Source organism: Acomys russatus, chromosome 16, assembly GCF_903995435.1.
Source record: "Acomys russatus chromosome 16, mAcoRus1.1, whole genome shotgun sequence".
NCBI lineage: Eukaryota > Metazoa > Chordata > Mammalia > Rodentia > Muridae > Acomys > Acomys russatus.
This window is the reverse complement of record NC_067152.1, coordinates 46,215,593-46,232,951: the sequence shown is the minus strand read 5'-3', so window position 1 is coordinate 46,232,951 and position 17,359 is coordinate 46,215,593. Positions and strand designations below refer to the sequence as shown.

General features: G+C 55.1%; 2 protein-coding genes across 3 annotated transcripts; both read left to right on the top strand.

The window, feature by feature from the left end:
* The first annotated feature begins 5,757 nt into the window (after positions 1-5,757).
* Ppp1r27 (protein phosphatase 1 regulatory subunit 27) lies at positions 5,758-7,036 on the top strand. Its single transcript, XM_051157889.1, has 3 exons — positions 5,758-6,333; positions 6,435-6,585; positions 6,873-7,036. Exons 1-3 carry the CDS (start codon positions 6,144-6,146, stop codon positions 6,994-6,996), a joined length of 465 nt encoding a protein of 154 aa, XP_051013846.1. The 5' UTR covers positions 5,758-6,143; the 3' UTR covers positions 6,997-7,036.
* Positions 7,037-7,546: 510 nt separating this feature from the next.
* Positions 7,547-13,867, top strand: Mcrip1 (MAPK regulated corepressor interacting protein 1). 2 transcript variants are annotated; one of them, XM_051159213.1, is made up of 4 exons: positions 7,547-7,573; positions 11,959-12,011; positions 12,086-12,204; positions 12,854-12,978. In XM_051159213.1, exons 2-4 carry the CDS (start codon positions 12,004-12,006, stop codon positions 12,961-12,963), a joined length of 237 nt encoding a protein of 78 aa, XP_051015170.1. In that variant the 5' UTR covers positions 7,547-7,573; positions 11,959-12,003; the 3' UTR covers positions 12,964-12,978. The 2 variants fall into 2 exon arrangements, with proteins under 2 accessions (XP_051015170.1, XP_051015171.1); XM_051159214.1 differs by lacking the exon at positions 7,547-7,573 and adding an exon at positions 13,069-13,867 and having other exon boundaries at positions 11,797-12,011; positions 12,854-12,955.
* Positions 13,868-17,359: the final 3,492 nt, after the last annotated feature.

The following is a 17,359-nucleotide window of genomic DNA, read 5'->3' as shown; positions in this document are numbered from 1 at the left end:
CCCAGCACTCAAGATACAGCTTAACTACTTGTAACTCCAGCTCCAGAGAATGTGATACCCTCTTCTGGCTTTTTTGTTTTGGTTTGGTTTTTTGAGACAAGGTTTCTCTGTGTAGCCTTGGCTGTCCTGGACTCACTTTGTAGACTAGGCTGGCCTTGAACTCACAGCAATCCGCCTGCCTCTGCCTACCAAGTGCTGGGATTAAAGGTATGCACCACCACTGCCTGGCTACCTCTTCTGGCTTCTGAGGGTGCCCACACCTGTGCAGCACACCATACGCACACACATAAAAATGTTTCAAGCCAGGCAGTGGTGGTGCACGCCTTTAATCCCAGCACTTGGGAGGCAGAGACAGGTGGATCGCTGTGAGTTCGAGGCCAGCCTGGTCTACAGAGTGAGTCCAGGACAGACAAGGCTACCCAGAGAAACCCTGACTTGAAAAACTAACTAAATAAATAAATAGTTTCAAAAGGGGAAGCAAGAGCTGGCCAGATCGCTCAGTGGGTAAGGCACCTGCTGTCAAGCCTGGCTATCTCAAGGTCTCTGCTGGAGAAGCTAGCACACATGTGCGTGTGGTGCATGTGTGTGCCTCTGTGATATGCACGCTGTGCTCACGGAGACTAGAAGATGGTGTTGGATTCCCCTGAAACTGGAGTTCCTGGCCCTTGTGAGCAGTCACATGCCTACTGAGAAATAATGTCAGGTCCTCTGCGACAGCAGCAAGTGTTGTTAGCTGCTGTGCTCTCTCTCCAGCTTTTAACACACTGAATACCAGCACTGAAAAGGCCGAGGCAGGAGGATTGGAGATAGGAGGCCCTGCCGTAACAGAACAGACTGGGGATGGTGGTGCACAGGTCTTTAATCCTAGCACACAGGAGGCAGAGGCGGGCGGATCTCTTGAGTTTGTGGCCAGCTTGGTCTACAGAGTGACTCTCAGGATAGCCAAACCCTGTCTCAAAAAAAAAACAAAACCAAATAAATTTGGTTTGAAGAACCTCAACTTGCTTAGTTCACAGAGAAATGAAGACCAGAACCAGGTGTTTCCAGTCTCAACGTTACCACCTCATGTGCAGAGTGGGAACAGTGAACCCGGGTGTGGACACCTTTGGGAGCACTTCAGTACCTGAGTCTCCTATAGTAGACATTGAAGCCTACAGGGCCAGAGGGTCTCGAGGCTCGGGGTGGTCATGCCCCGGGCTGCCTGAGGGCAGGCAGACCCAACAGCTTTACCTGTGTTCTAAGGGGCCCTGCCTGTGTTTACATATGTGCACGTAGGACATTACACCACCTGCACCTGACCCAACTGTTAGGGTGGGCTGAAAGACTTGCTAAGTATGGTTATCTTGCTGGGCGGTGGTGGCGCACGCCTTTAATCCCAGAACTTGGGAGGCAGAGGCTGGTGGATCACTGGGAGTTCGAGGCCAGCCTGGTCTACAAAGCAAGTCCAGGACAGCCAAGGCCACACAGAGAAACCCTGTGTTTCTCTCCCAGGTCTAGGAGTGTGCGGTGTGGTAACCGCCACCCTCCCCCCACCTTGGCTACCTTGTTTTGCCATAAAAGCTCACACAAGGCCAGAGACACAGCTATCTGATCTGGCTGTGTGGCAGCATAGGGGGCAGGGGCAGGGGCCTCTGTCACTCCCTTAGGCAGCGTCAGATGGCCCAGGTACCTTTCACTCTGACGCTGTCCATTCCGACTCAGTACGAGGCCAGCTGTCCACTTATGTATGCACCTATGTGACAGACTGAGCTGCCGTGTGGTGCTGGGAATTGAAGCCAGGTCCTCTGGAAGAGCAGCCAATGCTCTTACCCTCAGAGCCATCTCTCCAGCCCCTGGCCATGGTTATCTTAAAGTGGGCACAGTCACCTTGGAGTCTGATGGGGAAAAGATATAAATTCTTCTCCCCAAGATGTGAGTCAAGGCTCTGAGGCCAACACTACAAGGCTCTCAGGGGAGAAAACCAGGCAGGGCTGTGAGCAGGTTTCCAGCCCCAGCTTAAAGGTATGCTGGACGGCCTGCCCCAGAGACAGTGCCAGAACTTCTGCCCAGCTGTGCAGGGATTTGGTCTCTGGGTAAGAGAGCTCAGTCTGGGCAGTCACTGTCACGCGCTCCTGGGGGGCGGGGGAGTGACTCACAGATCTTTCCCCTTTTGCAGAGGCAGCTGATGAGAGCATTTGGGAACCAGGCTGTGCAGGGCAGCTCCAGGATGATGTCTAAAGCCTCTGTACAGCGTTGGGCTGGTGGATCACTGAAGCCACCGCTGGACTTGAGGGCGGAGTGGAAGTTTAGTACTCTGGAATTTCCCACCCACCCTCCCCAGGTAGCTAAATCTTTGGCTTGGAATTTTAAAAAAAGATTGCGCCTAGGGGGTTAAACTGTAGACTGACCATCCCGAAGGCCCGTGCTGATCGCCCGACAGCCCCCAGGCACTGGGTACACACCACTGCTGGTTGGTTGGTTTGTTCTTGGTGTGGATTTTTTGTTTGTTTGGTTTCGGTTTTGGTTTAGTTTAGACTTGTGTCAGGTCTTGAACTTACTATGTAGCTCAGGCTGGCTTTGGGTATTAATAATAGAAGCCTGTAATCCCAGGAAGCTGAGGTAAGAGGGAAAAAATTATACACACACACACACACACACACACACACACACACACACACACACACACACAGTCTCCCTGGGTAGCTGTGGCAGGCCTGGAACTAGCTCTGTAGACCAGGCTAGCCTTGAACTCACAGAGATCCACCTGCCTCTGCCCCCCTAGAGCTGGGACTAAAGCTGGGCACTACCACAGTACATCTAGCAAGAGGATTGAAAGCTCTGAGGCTGCAGGGCTGTGATTGCTCACAGCTTTAGTCCCAGCACTTTGGAGGTAGAGGCAGGCAGATTTCTGTGAATTTGAGGCCAGTCTGGTCTACAAAGTGAGTTCTAGGACAGCCAGGGCCACACAGAGAAACCCTGTCTCAAAAACAAAAAAGAAAAGAAAAAAGAAGGCTTGAGGACTACACAATACTGGAGGGTAACCTTTGCATAATTTGTTGTTTTTGTTGTTTTGAGCCTTGAACTTCTTGCCCCTGTCTCCCAAGAGCTGGAAACACAGTAATCATCGCCACCCTAGCTTTATTTTAGTTCATTCTCCAAAAAGTAGCAATTCCAGACCTCACAGACTAGCCACTGTATAAGTTCATACTGCCTGAGGGATCCCCCAAGAGGTATGCGATTCCAGACCCTGTTTATCACCAACCACCGTAGGAGACTGTGGCTCCTGCTGAAGCTGATGCAAACCAGGAAGAGATGTGCCTCAGCTCAGAACACACATTTCCCTGATTCTAACTCAAACAGAAACCCCAAGCTCAAGAACCTCTGTGCTCTAAGCAGGGCGGTGGCGGCGCACCCTTTAATCCCAGCACATGGGAGGCAGAGGCAGGTGGATCTCTGAGTTCCAGGCCAGCATGGTCTATAAAGAAAGTTCCAGGAGCCAGAGCTACACAGAGAAAAAACAAAACAAACAAAAACCCTCTATGCTCTAAATGGCCAGGGTCCTCACGTGCTAAATTGTTTCCAGACCTTGTTTCTTCGGAGGCCACTCACTGATGGAAGAAAGGGCTGCCACTCTGTCATTGGCACCTTCGTCTGTCGCCTTTCACCTGATCCTCTGAGCTGGGAGTACAGACAGAACTTTTCCACAACAGAGAAAAGACAATCGTCAGATCTAGAGCGGGTGGGGGGTGGGGGAGGGGTCTTATCACCTGGTTACAGTGCAGCACATTTAGTCTCCCCACTTTAGGTAAGCAGCTTAGAAGACTTGTACCTGACTCCTCCCAAGCGACCAGGAGATAGACCTGGGCCCTGGAGAAGCCGAGGCGCAGAACCACGCCAGCAGGTTCTCTCAGAGCCCTTCGAGTTTCTGGCGCACTCAAGCTCACAGAGCGAGCAGGCCCCGGGCGTTGAGGGATGCTAGGAGTCCTCTTTCAGTGTGTCCTGGGGCCAGTGGACCTCGGCTTTACACCTACAGGGTGTGTAACTTGTTGGCTGGATGACGGCTGGAGAGCAGCCAGGTGCTGTAAGGCCCGCCACTGCCCACATTGCTGTCCCCACTCCCCAGCCTAGCAAGTAGCTGCCCGGTCCCAGGCCTCTCATGACCACCTAGGAATCTTGTCTGTATAGAAGGTTGTCTCCAGTCTCCCCAGTTGATGCCCCAGATCTCAATACTTTGGAGTGTGACTTTTTGGGGAAATAGGATAAGGTCACCCTGGCGTAAGCTATGCCCCAAGTCTTTTTTCTTTCTTTCTTTTTCTTTTTTTCTTTCTTTTTTCTTTTTTTGAGACAGGGTTTCTCTGTGTAGCCCTGGCTGTCCAGGACCCGTTTTGTAGGCCAGGCACCTGTGTCTGCCTCCGGAGTGCTGGTGTCTCTATAAGGAGATTATCTGAACCAGATGTGATAGCACATACCCATAATTCCAGCCCCCCCTTTTTTAGGAGGCTGAGGAAGGAGAATTATGAGTCCCTGACTTGCCTGGGGTAGGGGCGCACACCTGTAATCTCAGCCCTTGGGAGGCAGAAGCAGGCAGATCTATGTGAGTTCGAGGTCAGCCTGGTCTACAAAGTGAATCTAGGATGGCCAAAGCTGTTACACAGAGAAATCCCGTCTCAAAAAATAAGAAAGAAGAAAACAACTACTTTTCCTGAGGAGGGGGAGAATTTTAATGGGGCAGCTGGGTGTGGTAGTGCACACATGTAAGGCCAGCACTGGGATGGGGCAGCTGGGTGTGGTGGTGCACACCTGTAAAGCCAGCACTTGGGACCGGGTGGCAGGGTGCTCAGGAGTTTGCCTGAGCAACAAAGGGAGGTCAATGTCTGTGACGATCTAAAAAAGGAAGGCAGGGAGTAGGAACTGGTCATGGGAACACAGGAGCCAGTAGAGATGAAAGTAGAGGTTGGGTGATGCTTTTAGAAGCCAAAGAACAGCAAGGACTGAACTGACCTGCAGAGGCTGGGAAGCTCCGCGGGGAAGGCTCCCGCAGAACCTCAGAAGGAGCCCGCCCGGGTCTCAGGCTGCCAGCCTCTGCACCATGAGGGTAAATTATAGTTTAACCCAGTCTGTGTTGCTCTGTCACAGCAGCCTTAGTGGACTCAACCGTTAGCTTTCAGAAATGCAGGAGAAGCCGTAGCTGGCTACTCACAGCTCCATAACCACGTTTCCGGGCTCCTGTGGCACAAGCTCTGTTCTTGGGTTCCACTGACCAGGTAGCCTCAAGCCCCTGAGCCGAGCACCCCAAGACCTTGGCCAAAGCTGTTACAAAAGCAAGGATAGCTGGCAGAGCACCTGCAGGAAGATAATGTGTGGGCTCCCTCCCTTTCTCCACCTGCAACAGGCACTGCTCCCTGTCTCTTTGGAGCAGTCTGGACAACATCTTCAACATAAGTCCCTAGGAAGCTGTCCAGAACCCAGAGTCTGTGCGTGCGTGCCTGCGTGCGTGCGTGCATTCAAGGTGGGTCCCCAAGGGCTGGAAGTGTTGACCTGTAGGGTTGCAGTTCTAGCCTGGGCAGCAGCAGTTCCTAGCAGTGTGATGTACCACGAAGGCAGTTCTGTGAATCTTCTTTAGGAGCCATAAGGGGAGGTGACATTTTGGGAAATGGAGAGGGCTGTGACCTCCTAAATGTCACTGGATTAGTGCTCCTCAGATGGAGAGGGGGCTCAGCTTCCAGCAAGGAGACAGGTGAGGCATCACCCTTCAAGCTCAAAGCCTCCTGATGCCCTGGAGCACACACCCACAGCTTTCCTCGTGGGCTCTCTCCTAGGCCTCCTGTCCTCTACAGGGCACCTTCTAGGTCCAGCTGCAGACAGGGAGTAGTCGCTGGGAAGGATCTGACCCCTTTGGCCGGACATAGCGACAGGTGTGCTGAAAGATGAGCCACTAAACACGATCCTGTGCTGAGAGAGGGGGGAGCAGCTCGGTTTCAGCCCTTCGCGTCTGCAAGCATGACTGCGTGGCTTTATATAGCCCCACAAGCCCTATATAAGCTGGAATCGAGGTTCCGTCAAGCAGGAGCGCTTACACAGACCTCGTCTGGCTGGCATACTTCTCACTCGTACCGGCTGAAGTAGGGGCTATCCCCACAGAGACAGCCCACCACAATCCCAGGATGCCCAACAGGACGGTCCGCTATGCTCGCTACAGCCCGCGACAGCGACGGCGGCGGCTGTTGGCTGACCGCAGTGTGCGGTTCCCTAACCATGTACTCTTCTTGGACCATATCCGCCAAGGAGACCTGGAACAGGTGGGGCGCTTTATCCGGGCTCGGAAAGTCTCCTTGGACACCATCCACCCCTCAGGTGAGTAAGCCACCGATGGGCTGGTCTTCTGTCTATAAAAAGGCAGGGGAAATCCTGTCCAGAGGGGTACAGCTTTGACCCTGTCTTCCCACCCTGCCCAGGCCTGGCTGCTCTGCATGAAGCTGTGCTCTCTGGAAACCTGGAATGTGTCAAACTGTTAGTCAAATATGGCGCTGACATTCACCAGCGGGATGAGACGGGCTGGACACCACTGCATATCGCTTGCAGTGATGGGTACCCTGACATAGCCAGGTGAGACTACGGATTGCAGCTCAGAGGCTTGATCCTAGTCCCTCCAGGCGGACCCCCAAAATATGGCCTCTGATGCTGTGTAGGCAACAACTCTGAGGGATTCTGGCAGTTTCTACCCGATTGCAACATTAGAGCAAGCTGGAAAATCTGGCCACAGCTTCCAAGGGGTCAGGTTTCTTCCTCCACATTCAGCCTGGAAAAAACAAACAGGTGACCCCAAAATTCTAGCCCTCTGGTCCCGGGTGGGGCTGAGTAGGGCTGTAACCAACCTGCCCTTAACACCCCAGGTATCTCATCTCCTTGGGGGCAGACAGAGATGCGGCCAATGATGACGGCGATCTGCCTTCAGACCTTATTGACCCGGACTTCAAGGACTTGGTGGAACTCTTCAAAGGAACCAGCATGGACTGAGCCAACCCTGGCCCGCGGGGGCTTGTGCCTCCCGGGGGAAGTGGCACCAGAGCCAGGGTGTGCCCACTGAGCCTGCCAGCGAGGCAGCCGGGCTGGTTAGGACCCCCTCGCTCTTCCACCCGTTTCTCTGGCCTGGCTCCCCACGTCTCCCCCGCCGCGCCTCCAGGTTCTGTTTTGGTTTGTTTGTCTGTTTGGGTTTTTTTTAATGGTGACACTTTTTACTTTTTCAATAAACACGATTCCCAAGCTGTGATGATGCGTGATCCGCGCGGTTCACGTCCACCGCCATGCACGCCGCGGCTGCTCGCAAGCGCAGGCTCAGGGGTCAGAGCCTCGCCCGGGGCCCGCTCGCCGGTGTCCTTCTTCAGATGCGGGGCAACCGTCCCCGCAGAGATAAATAAATAAATAAAATAAGACACACCCGTGTTTCCGGGACGACCCTCGCCGCACCCCGTCCGCCAGCGATCACGTGGGGGAGGGGCGGGCGCCAGTTGCGCGTGCGCGCTGCGTCACTTCCGGCCGGCCCACTGGACGCGGCGGCGGCGGCGGCGAGGAGGGCGAGGAAGAGGAGGGTGAGGTGAGGAAGGCGCGGCGGGGCGGGGCGGCGCGCTGCGGGCGGGCTCCGTGGGACCTTGGCCGCCCCGCCCCGTCCTGGTGTCGCTGTGCCGCCCGCCGGGCCGGTGTCGCCGCGGGGCGCGGACGTGGCTGCAGCCTGGAGGAGCCGCCCGCTCGCCCGCGCTCCCGGGGCAGCCCCTGCGGGCGGGCGCTGGCTGCCGTCCCTCTCGCACGTCGCCGGTGTCCTTGCCGGTTCCCGGCCCTGCCCACACCTCCCGCTGTCCCGATGCAGCGGCTCCGCGCTGGTCCTGGGCCTGTGCGCTGATGGCCCGCAAGCCGGACGGGATGTGGTGGCCGGAAGTATCGAACCCCATGTTGACCAAAGCAGCCCTGGTCCTAGGTGGCCTAACCTCTGGACGTCACAAACAAGAGGGCGAGATCAAGCAGAGGCCCCGGGGGAGCTGAGGCCAGCTAAGGGACTTCGGGGGAGTGTCCAGGGTATAGAGAGGGAGGGAGGGAGAGCGAGAGCGCGCGCGAGCGAGCGCATCAGGGCCGCAGGAGCCTGGTCCTCCAGGTGGAAGGGGCCTGGGTTTGGGGAGAGACAAGGATACACACCAGGTCTGACGACCTGCCACAGTCATCCAGGAGCAGGCCCGACCTGTCCCAGCGCCGAGGCTCCAGCTTGACTGGCCAGTCATTAACTAAAACCCTCACAGTTTGAAAAGGATACGAGGCGTGAAAGGAGGGATCAGAAAATTCGAAGCGGGGAGGCGGCGGCACGGATCTGTAATCCCAGCACTTTGTGAGGCGGGGAGTCGGGACACTCAGAAACTTAAGACCAGCAAGGGCTGCATGGGACCCTTTTTTTTTTTTTTTTTTTTCCTGAAAAGGGTGAGGAGAGGGAGGGAGGAAACAAAATTCGGATAGGACAAGTTCCAAAAGAACAAAGTGGCCAACCAGCCTTTGCGCCATTGATTCTGGTGGACGGCCACTTTCATTGTCACTTCGTTGGGCAGCCAAGCATGGCCCCGCCTGGCATCCTGACCCTGGTGTATTGGATGTATTAAGAGCGGAAATGGGTTTTGGATCCCCTGCACCCCGGCTGTTTCCCCTCCTTGCCTTCCAGGAAGTCCCTGAAAGCTTTGGGTCCCATAGAAGCAGGTACTTCTGCACAGAGTAAACCCTTTCAGTAATACTTGCACACAGAGCCACTGGGTAGGCTGCAGGCAGGGACTGAGGCACCGAGCCCTCCAGCCAGCTGCTGAGGCCATGAAGGCCCTGGGTTGTGTGGGGGCTAGGAGTCCTTCAAGTCACTTCTTAGGTGACACTTGCTTCATCCTCTGACATAGGATTGTGAGACGCCTTTTCCCCGTGACAGGAGCGTGAAAAGTGTGTAAAAGCTCGCAGCACAGGGCCTGCCCCATGGGCCTCCCTTGGCAAGGGTCTGCTGTGGCCTGTGTGATTCTCGGTTCCTGGCCTTTTCTGGCTCTCCACCTCATGTAAGCATGAGCTGACTCCACGTTTCCCGCCTCATCCGCAGAGGTCTGTAGCGCCCTTTTGTTAACTGGTTTTCACTGGGATAATGCAGTGTGGCTTTGTCATGTCCGCTACCGTGTTGGCTGAAGAGCTGCAGCTTCCTCATTTGAGGACAGCCTCGCGTTCAGTCCTCGCTGGAGCAGGAGGACATGGGGACCTGTCCCTGCTGACTGCCTCACTTTCAGTGAGGAACCCAAAGCCCTTGTCTGGAGTCCACAAAGGGGATGCAGGGCCTCTGCCCACGGCCCTTCTGGCTCAGGGGGACAGGTGGTTCTGTTAGATTTTTAACAGGCAGGTGTAGAGAGACTGAAGGCAGAAAGGAAAATTTGGTCTGACCTTAGCCGGGACCATGTTTCTTCACAAAGAGGGCTTTGTCACCTATGTGTGCATATGGCCAAAATGCCTAGAGGAAAATGGGATGTGGCCCCTTATGGGGCAGAAATAACTTAACAGTTCGCAACAGAGATTGGGAAATGTCTTTCAGCAGGAAGCTGTCAAGTTCACTACTGACTGCTGTGGGGCTGGGGTAGCTAGGGCACATGAGAAACACACAGACCAAGAGCTCTATGACAGTATGTGTCTCAACTGGTTCCCACTGGAGAGTGATGGGAAAAAATCAGGGAGCTGCACGGCCAACTGTGTGTGTCAGCCGTGGAGTTAGGGGGAAGCTGGGACAGCAGAGCCACAGGTAGGAGGGTACTGACGGAGGATGTGTCACTGAGGGTCATCAGATCTGAGATGCCGTCACTGTTATCTGTCTCTTATGAGTTTAGTAAAAAACCAAGAACCACGTACACACACAGTGGGGCCTGGTGGCACAGGCTCTTAACCTAGCTACTCAGGAGGCCGAAGCAGGAGGATTGCAAGTCCAAAGCCTGCTTAATCAACAGTAAGCTCATAGCAGCCTGGGTGATAGACCCTGTCTGAAAAGCAAAGAGGATGAGGTGACACTTCAGGGAGTGTGTTTGCCTGGCATGCGTGAGGCCCTCAATTTACAGGGAAAGAATCCTGCTAGGCTTTGATGCTAGGGATTATAGGCACAGCCAGTTTCAAAGACACAGAGAAAAAGTACTGTGGAGTTGTGCCGGGCGTGGTCATGTTTCCCCTGTGATCCCAGCACTTTGGGGAGGGGCATAAGGCAGGAAGACCAGAAGTTCATGGATGGCATTGACCTCACAATGATTTTTGAGGCCAGCCTATGCTTCCTCTCTTTAAACACAAACAGCAAAAAGACCCAAAAGGTGTTGTGGAGTTGAATGAACGTAATGTGTTGCACATGGCTAGGGAATTGAGAACAGAGGCGAAAGGGGCAAAGAAGTGTTGGGTGTGGAGCTTGGCACAGCCTTGCCTGACCTCCACTCCTGCCGCCGCCGTGTGGAAACCCCAAGGGGTAGAGGCCTGGGCACTGCCTGACTTCTCTTGAAGCAGGCCTTCTCCCTGTAAATGGTCCCCTTCTGTGGGTGGCCTGTGTTAGGCCACCCCTGTTACCTGCACTGCTGAGCAGGTCTGATGTCAGATGCCTGTCGGCAGCTTGGTAAGGTCTTCAGACAGCCTTGGCCTGTCTGTAGAATCTACTTGCTTCAGTCCTGCACCCCAACACACTCACCCTTCTTAGGGACCCTGTTCATCTGGTGTTGTGCTGCTTCATTCCTTGCCAGTAAACACGCTCAGGTTCCTGTCAGCCTCACCAAATGTAAAGTCTGCCGCCAGCTGGGCTGGTGCCAGCAGTAGGGCCCAGGCCAAGGGAGGGCATGGTGTGTGTACGTATGCAGGCCAGGCCACTAGAGGATGTGACCACCAGAGTTTGAGCTGCGTGGCTAGGGGAGGCAGCGGAGAATGGGTGCCGCCAAACAGCAGTGAATTCTGGACACAAGGGATCTACGAGGGCAGAAGACTGCCTGGGCCCTGGACGCTAAGGTTGGGGTTGTCCCTGAGCACCGCCTTGCTCCGTGCTGGCCTGTAACTGGAGCACCCCATCTGTGTTGCTGCCATGGTCACACCTCAGAGGCCTTATTTGTGCTTTGATGCTCTGGGCTGGCAGCTTTGGGGAAGACTGAGAGGGAGTAAGGGCTGGGAGCCAGGTGTGGGGAGGGCCATGGTGTTGTGGCACTCTTGTGGGAGCAGGCGTGACACCATTGAGGTGTTCGCTGTCTGAGTTGCCCACATGATGGATCACTGGCCAGAGCCTTTGAGAAGCACAAGGTGGCTTCTGGGGGCCGCGTGGGTCTCCTTGTGTTTGGTGTCCGCGGCTACCCCATCTTACCAAGACCAGGCTTAGGACCAACCCTGTGTGACTGGGTTCCCTGACTTAGCCTGTGGATCCTCAAATGCGTAATTCTGACATTCGGCTCTAAAAACAGATACCTCACCTACTCAGGGTAGAAAAAAAACAAAAAACCGAAAACCCGGCCTATAAACAGGTTGTATCCCGGGCTCTGGTCACTGGGTCAGGCCTGGCTGCTCCCCCTTCTCCTGGACTAGTTCGTTCGTTTTGATTACCCAGTGTTCTTAGGGGATGAGGAAGCTGGGTCATTTGTCATATGTCACTGAGCTTCAGGGTAGATGCTTTTCTCACCATGCAGTCCCCACGGGCAGTAGGGAAGCTGTGTCTTAGACTGTGTAGAAGTCTGCACGGAGTCCCCGAAGCCCTCCGGAGCAGAGCTGGGGTCTGCACACTGACGACAGGAGTGGGTTAGAAGTGGCTAAGTGTCTGGCCTGTTTGTCTCTAGTGTCCTCTTACTGACACTCCATGGCCTGTCCAGGATTGCTGGGGTCCAGTCTGAGGGTCTCCAGTGGACTCTGGGCCACAGTTTGTTTCTTTTTCTGCTGGAAGGGTGACAGCTCCAGTGCTTTGGGGTTTCTGTTTCGTAGGCCGCAGGATCCAGCAGCCAAGCGCTAAGACGAGACACTCCAGCAATGACCAGGTGGGTCTCAGGTGTGTGGGGGTTGGGACCCCATCTCTCCTGTTAATCCCTCCTCACACATGGGCCTTCCCCAGTTCTCCTGTCTCCAGAGTCGTGTACAACGGCAAGAGGAACAGCAGTCCCCGCTCTCCCACCAACAGCAGTGAGATCTTCACACCAGCACACGAAGAGAACGTGCGCTTCATTTATGAAGGTTGGTCTCTGCTGCCTCCTGTGAGTGCGTGGCCCCCACCCTTCCCGCTCTGTCTGGGTCCCAGACAACCGACCTTCAGTGAGGAGGCCATACGACAGTGGCCATAAACTCTAGAACCAGCGAGACTGGCGGCAGAGGGACGATGTGGTGACAGCCCCAGAAGAGGGCATGGAGAGTGGGCAAGACTTTAGGAAAGGTAGCACCTCAGGGCCGGTCCTCAGGCCCAGGCTCCGTGCCAAGAGGCAGCAGCTGTGAACCCTGTTTCTCTAAAGTAGACAAAGGTGGTATGGTTGGCATTGGAGCAAATGTGCAGGGGGGCGGTAAAAGATGTGGAGAGCAGGTGGGAGCCCCCCATGACACGTACGTGGCCTTCTGCAGCTTGGGGAGCAGGGGCAGCAGGAGGTGATGCATGAGGGAAGACGGTTTGGGGCTCCGCAAGACACCCTCAACTAGCCGGGTGTGTTGGCACACACTTTTAATCCCAGCACCCAGGAGGGAATCTCTGAGTTTGAGGCCAGCCTGGACTGCAAGTCCAGTTCAGGGGTGAATGGTGCTATGGGAGCGAAGGTCGCCTTGGCCCAGCATCAGGACCAGATGCTCTGTGCCTTGAATACTGCTGAGCACTGAACCCGTTGTCCCCTTGCTGCAGCCTGGCAGGGTGTTGAGCGAGACCTGCGCAGCCAGCTGTCAAGTGGAGAGCGGGGCCTCGTGGAGGAGTATGTGGAGAAAGTGCCCAACCCCAGCCTGAAGAGTGAGTAGGGCAGCCCTGGGGGAGCTGGGGAGGCCCTGCTTCCTCCTGCACTGTTGTCATTTTTAGGGCGCTTGGGTGTGGGAACCAGCACCAACCCGACTGTCCCTTGACAGCCTTCAAGCCCATCGACCTGAGTGACCTGAGGCGCCGGAATACGCAGGATGCCAAGACGTCCTAGAGCGCCTGGCGCCCTCCCCTGGCCTCAGAAGATCAGGGTGCACTTGATGTTGGCTCCCTCTGCTCAGTGGCTCTGCTCCTGGGAGGGGGAGGAGCGTGTGCTCCAGCGGGCTGTGATCCCCAGAGCCAGCAGGACTGATGGCCAAGGGCCTCCCTTTCCTCTCCAGGGTCTCCAGTTGCCCCTGCCACTGCGGGAGCAGGGATCTGGCCATGTCTGCCCCTGTCCTTTTTTCCTGGCCAGCTGCATCTTGGGCAGCACCTGGCCTCGCATACCCAGCCCTCTGCTGTTAGCTGCCATGCCTCACCCCTCTCCTCCTGGCCATGTAAGATCAGGAAGGAAAAAAGGGACCTCTGTTTCCTCGGCTCTGGGAACCCTGACATGACCAGAAAGTAGGACATGTGCAGTCTCACCTGCATCCAGTGTGGCTCTCTCCATGGAGACCTGCTCTTCTTCTGGCCTGGACATTTGGGAAGCTCCCCCTCCCAGCCCCACCACTGTCCTTGCCCGAATTTCAGAGTGGAATCAGCTCCAAGCCTAGGACAGTGCTGGCTCTATGAAGGCGGCCAGGCCTGGTCTCCTGGTACCTGTAGCCCTGTGGCCAGAGCAGTGCCCTTGGGCAGGGACACTAAGGCTGGCCCTGAAGGAGTGTTGCTGCCAGGCCTGGCTTTCTGGAGTGTCCTGGGAGGGTAACCAAGGCCCTTTTCAATCCAAGTGTCTGTAGCTCTAGAGACAGAGGGTCTGAATAAAGGCGGGTGGCACTGGAAATGGCTTTGTAGCAGTCTGTCATGCCCTACCTTGAGGCCCACACAGCTGCACAGGGCTGGACGTGCTGCCCTGTAAGCCCTGCAGGTCTGTGAGCCCCTGACCCCGGAATAGTCTGGTGACTAGTAAAGCCAGATCGTCTTGTGACCCAGCTACGATCCTCATGTGGAGCCAGGATGCAGCTAGCACCCTTAGCCACTGGGAATTCCTTCTGGAGCTGTCTATGGACTCTGAGGAACATTGGCTCCATGGCTGTCCAGGGCTGCTGGGTCCAGGAGAGACCTGGTTGCATTTGACCTTCAACCATGGAGTCAGTCCTAGAATGCTCCTGCTCCTGAGAAGAGGCCAACGTGGAATTTATTTCAGGAACATGCTTTCCCAGAAGAGTATTCCTGGGCTCAAGTGGCCCCCAAAGGCATCTCCTGGGTATAGACTGGGCAAGGCACGTCTCCCCAGGGAGGTGCAGGCAAGACAGGGCAGTGAGAAATGGCTGGTGTAGGTGCCAAGCCACCCCCCCATGACTTGGCATCCTTAGGTCCCTGGGGCCTGTTAGGCTCTTGGAAGAAGCTCCGTGTCCTAGGCTGTCGGTTACCTAATCGGCTTCCCATTGTCAGACTGGAAGGGGTGTGGACTGCTCGGGGACACCAGGACAAGGTGGGTGGGCACACTGCCAGGATACCAGTGTGTCCACTGAGGGACCAAGTGAGGTCCTGACCTGAGGACGTTGCGCCTCCTAGTGGTGGATTTCACCCCAGCTATAATAGAGCATCCAGGGCCTTCCCGGCCTTTCCTGGGGGAGGAGTGGGCTGGTGCCACACACATGACCTTCCGCAGAGTTGTCACGTCCTAGCCTCTACAGCCTTAGCACTTCCTGTGGCGTTTCCCAGGCAACTGCTGCTGCTGCCGCTTATCACTCAGGGATCCACTTGACAAGGCTAGCCCCACGTGGTGAGCTCAGTGCGGGCAGCACTTGACAAGGCAAGCCCCACGTGGTGAGCTCAGTGCGGGACAGCACTTGACAAGGCTAGCCCCACGTGGTGAGCTCAGTGCGGGACAGCACTTGACAAGGCTAGCCCCCCACGTGGTGAGCTCAGTGTGGGCAGCACTTGACAAGGCAAGCCCCACGTGGTGAGCTCAGTGTAGGATGGCACTTGGACTCACTGTGTTGCTGTGTAGATCAGACTGGCCTTAAAGCTACAGAAATTCACCTGTGTTTGCCTGCTTGGTGCTGGGACTAAAGGTATGTGCCGCTGCACCTGGCAAGTTATTTTTGTTTACGTGTCTATGTGTGAAAATGTCTGCGGAGAGTGTTAGGACTGGAGTGAGTCACGTGTGAGCTGCGATGTGAGGTCCGCAAGGGCAGCAGTGATCTCAACCACAGAAGCTGTCTCCAGCCAGCAGCGGCTTTGCTTTTGGCTTCACGAAGTGGCCTCACCCTTGCTGTGCAGCTGGGGGTGACCTCACGTTTCTAACCCTTCTTCCCTCCAACTCTAGGTTAGAGGTTGTGGGCATGTGCCCTTACATCCAGGTCACGTGGTACTAGCGTGTTCTGGGCAGGTTCTCCACCAGCTGAGCTACATCCCAGCCCTCAGAGGTGGTTTTCTTTCCCTACAATTTTGGTTACACCAAGATTGCATGACCCCACCTTGGTGTTTGTATTCAGAGGTGAGCCATATGGTAAATGTTTTTTTCTATTCTTCCCCTTGAAATTACTAATCTCTTCCATTTTTCCTTTTTGTGTGTATGTGTGTATATGTGTGTGCGGGTGTAAGTATGTGAGTGTATGTGTGTGCATGTTTATGTACGTGTATGTGTTTATGTATGTGTGTGCATATGTATGTGTGTGCATGTTTGTGTGTATGTGTGCATGTTTGTGTGTATGTGTGCATGTTTGTGTGTTTATGTGCATGCATGTTTATGTGTGCATGTTTGTGTGTTTATGTGCGTGCATGTTTGTGTGTATGTGTGCATGTTTGTGTGTTTATGTGCGTGTATGTTTATGTGTGCATGCTTGTGTGTGTGTGCATGTTTACATATGTGCATAAGTAGAAGATTGAGAAACAAACATTGTGAATGCCATCTGCCTCCTTTGAAACAGGTCTTTCATTGGCCTGAACCACTTATCAACTAGAATAGACCGGCTGGCTGGCAAGCCCCAGGACCCTGTTTTCCCAGCACTGGGATTACACTTGTACCCCAGCACGCAACCTACCTTTCTTGTGCTAGGGATTAAACCCAGCATCACACACACAGGTGCACGCATTCTACTGCACTCTGAAGCCTCTGCCCTTTCAGGCTTTGGTGGTCGCTTGAGACAGGGTCTCTTCGCATAGCCCTGGCTGTCCTAGCACTCACCATGCAGACCAGGCTGGCCTCAAAGTCACAGAGATCCACCCGCCTCTGCCTCCTGCATGCCGGGACTAAAGCTGTGCGCCATGACTACGGCAGGAGCCTTCAGGATTTTTGTTTTGTGAAGTAAGCTCTGGTGTGGCCCAGGCTGGTCTTGCACTGATCTATAGCTCTGGCCTTGAATTCCATCCTCCTGCATTTTCCTCCCACGCACTGGAATCACCACACCTGGTTGTGTTTCCTAGTTTCCTGAACTTGCTCACCAGTCATCTAAGTCTCCACTGTTCAGTTTCACCCCTGTCAGGAGACTCTGGAGCCTTCTGTACCGCCTGAGGTCCCCCCTCTGGTCCACAGTTCACCTGTCCTAAGTCTGGTCCCTGATGCTCAGTGTCTTTCATTCTGTTTTTGTTTTCTCAGTTTGCACCTTCAGTTAGTGGCATCAACGTCCACATACTGGTCTCCAGGTCATCTAAACACACACACACACACACACACACACACACACACACACACACACACACAGCGCCATCACTCACATCGAATATATACCTGCCTACCTGTCACACACAGGATCATGTCCCTTCAGAGTCACACTCCATGTCCCTCCCTCCAAGGTGCCTGAGCACACTCACACACTTTACTGGACAACACCCAACACTCCTCTGTGGGTAGAAGGCTGACATGCAGGACTGAGGGAGGGATAGAACCAGGGAGAACTGATACAGCTCCCTGAAATAAAAGTGATGCTGCACAGGGCCTGGGCTGAGCTGGAACGACCCCCACCACGTGGCGCTGTGTCGCACGGTTCACGGGTTCAGTTTCATTGGCTAGGTGAGCCTGCCTGGTTCCCACCTCTTCCCCTGCCTGCACCAGCCTGCTCCAGTTCCCTTGGGGACAGAGATGAGGACGGGGTGAAGGAGGACAAGGGCAGAGGGACTCAGGATGGGGAGGGCTGTCAGGAGGCCCCAGTGAGCTGCAACCCCCAAGGCAGTCGCCAACCCTGAGCTCAGCTGGCGTGAAGGAGATGGCCGTACTCAGCTCTGCACCACAGCAGACATCTAGGCAGCCCGGGCTCAAAGCAGAGTCAGGGCCTGGGGCCTGGAGCCCGGCCTGGG

Bases quoted from the DNA above. Each gene is read 5' to 3' on its own strand.
- Mcrip1 (XM_051159214.1), top strand. The intron at 12,205-12,853 runs GTTGGTCTCTGC...CCCTTGCTGCAG, and splicing joins CGTGCGCTTCATTTATGAAG to CCTGGCAGGGTGTTGAGCGA. The intron at 12,956-13,068 runs GTGAGTAGGGCA...GTCCCTTGACAG, and splicing joins GCCCAACCCCAGCCTGAAGA to CCTTCAAGCCCATCGACCTG.
- Ppp1r27 (XM_051157889.1), top strand. From the start codon at position 6,144: ATGCCCAACAGGACGGTCCGCTATGCTCGCTACAGCCCGCGACAGCGA. The intron at 6,334-6,434 runs GTGAGTAAGCCA...CACCCTGCCCAG, and splicing joins GGACACCATCCACCCCTCAG to GCCTGGCTGCTCTGCATGAA. The intron at 6,586-6,872 runs GTGAGACTACGG...TTAACACCCCAG, and splicing joins GGGTACCCTGACATAGCCAG to GTATCTCATCTCCTTGGGGG.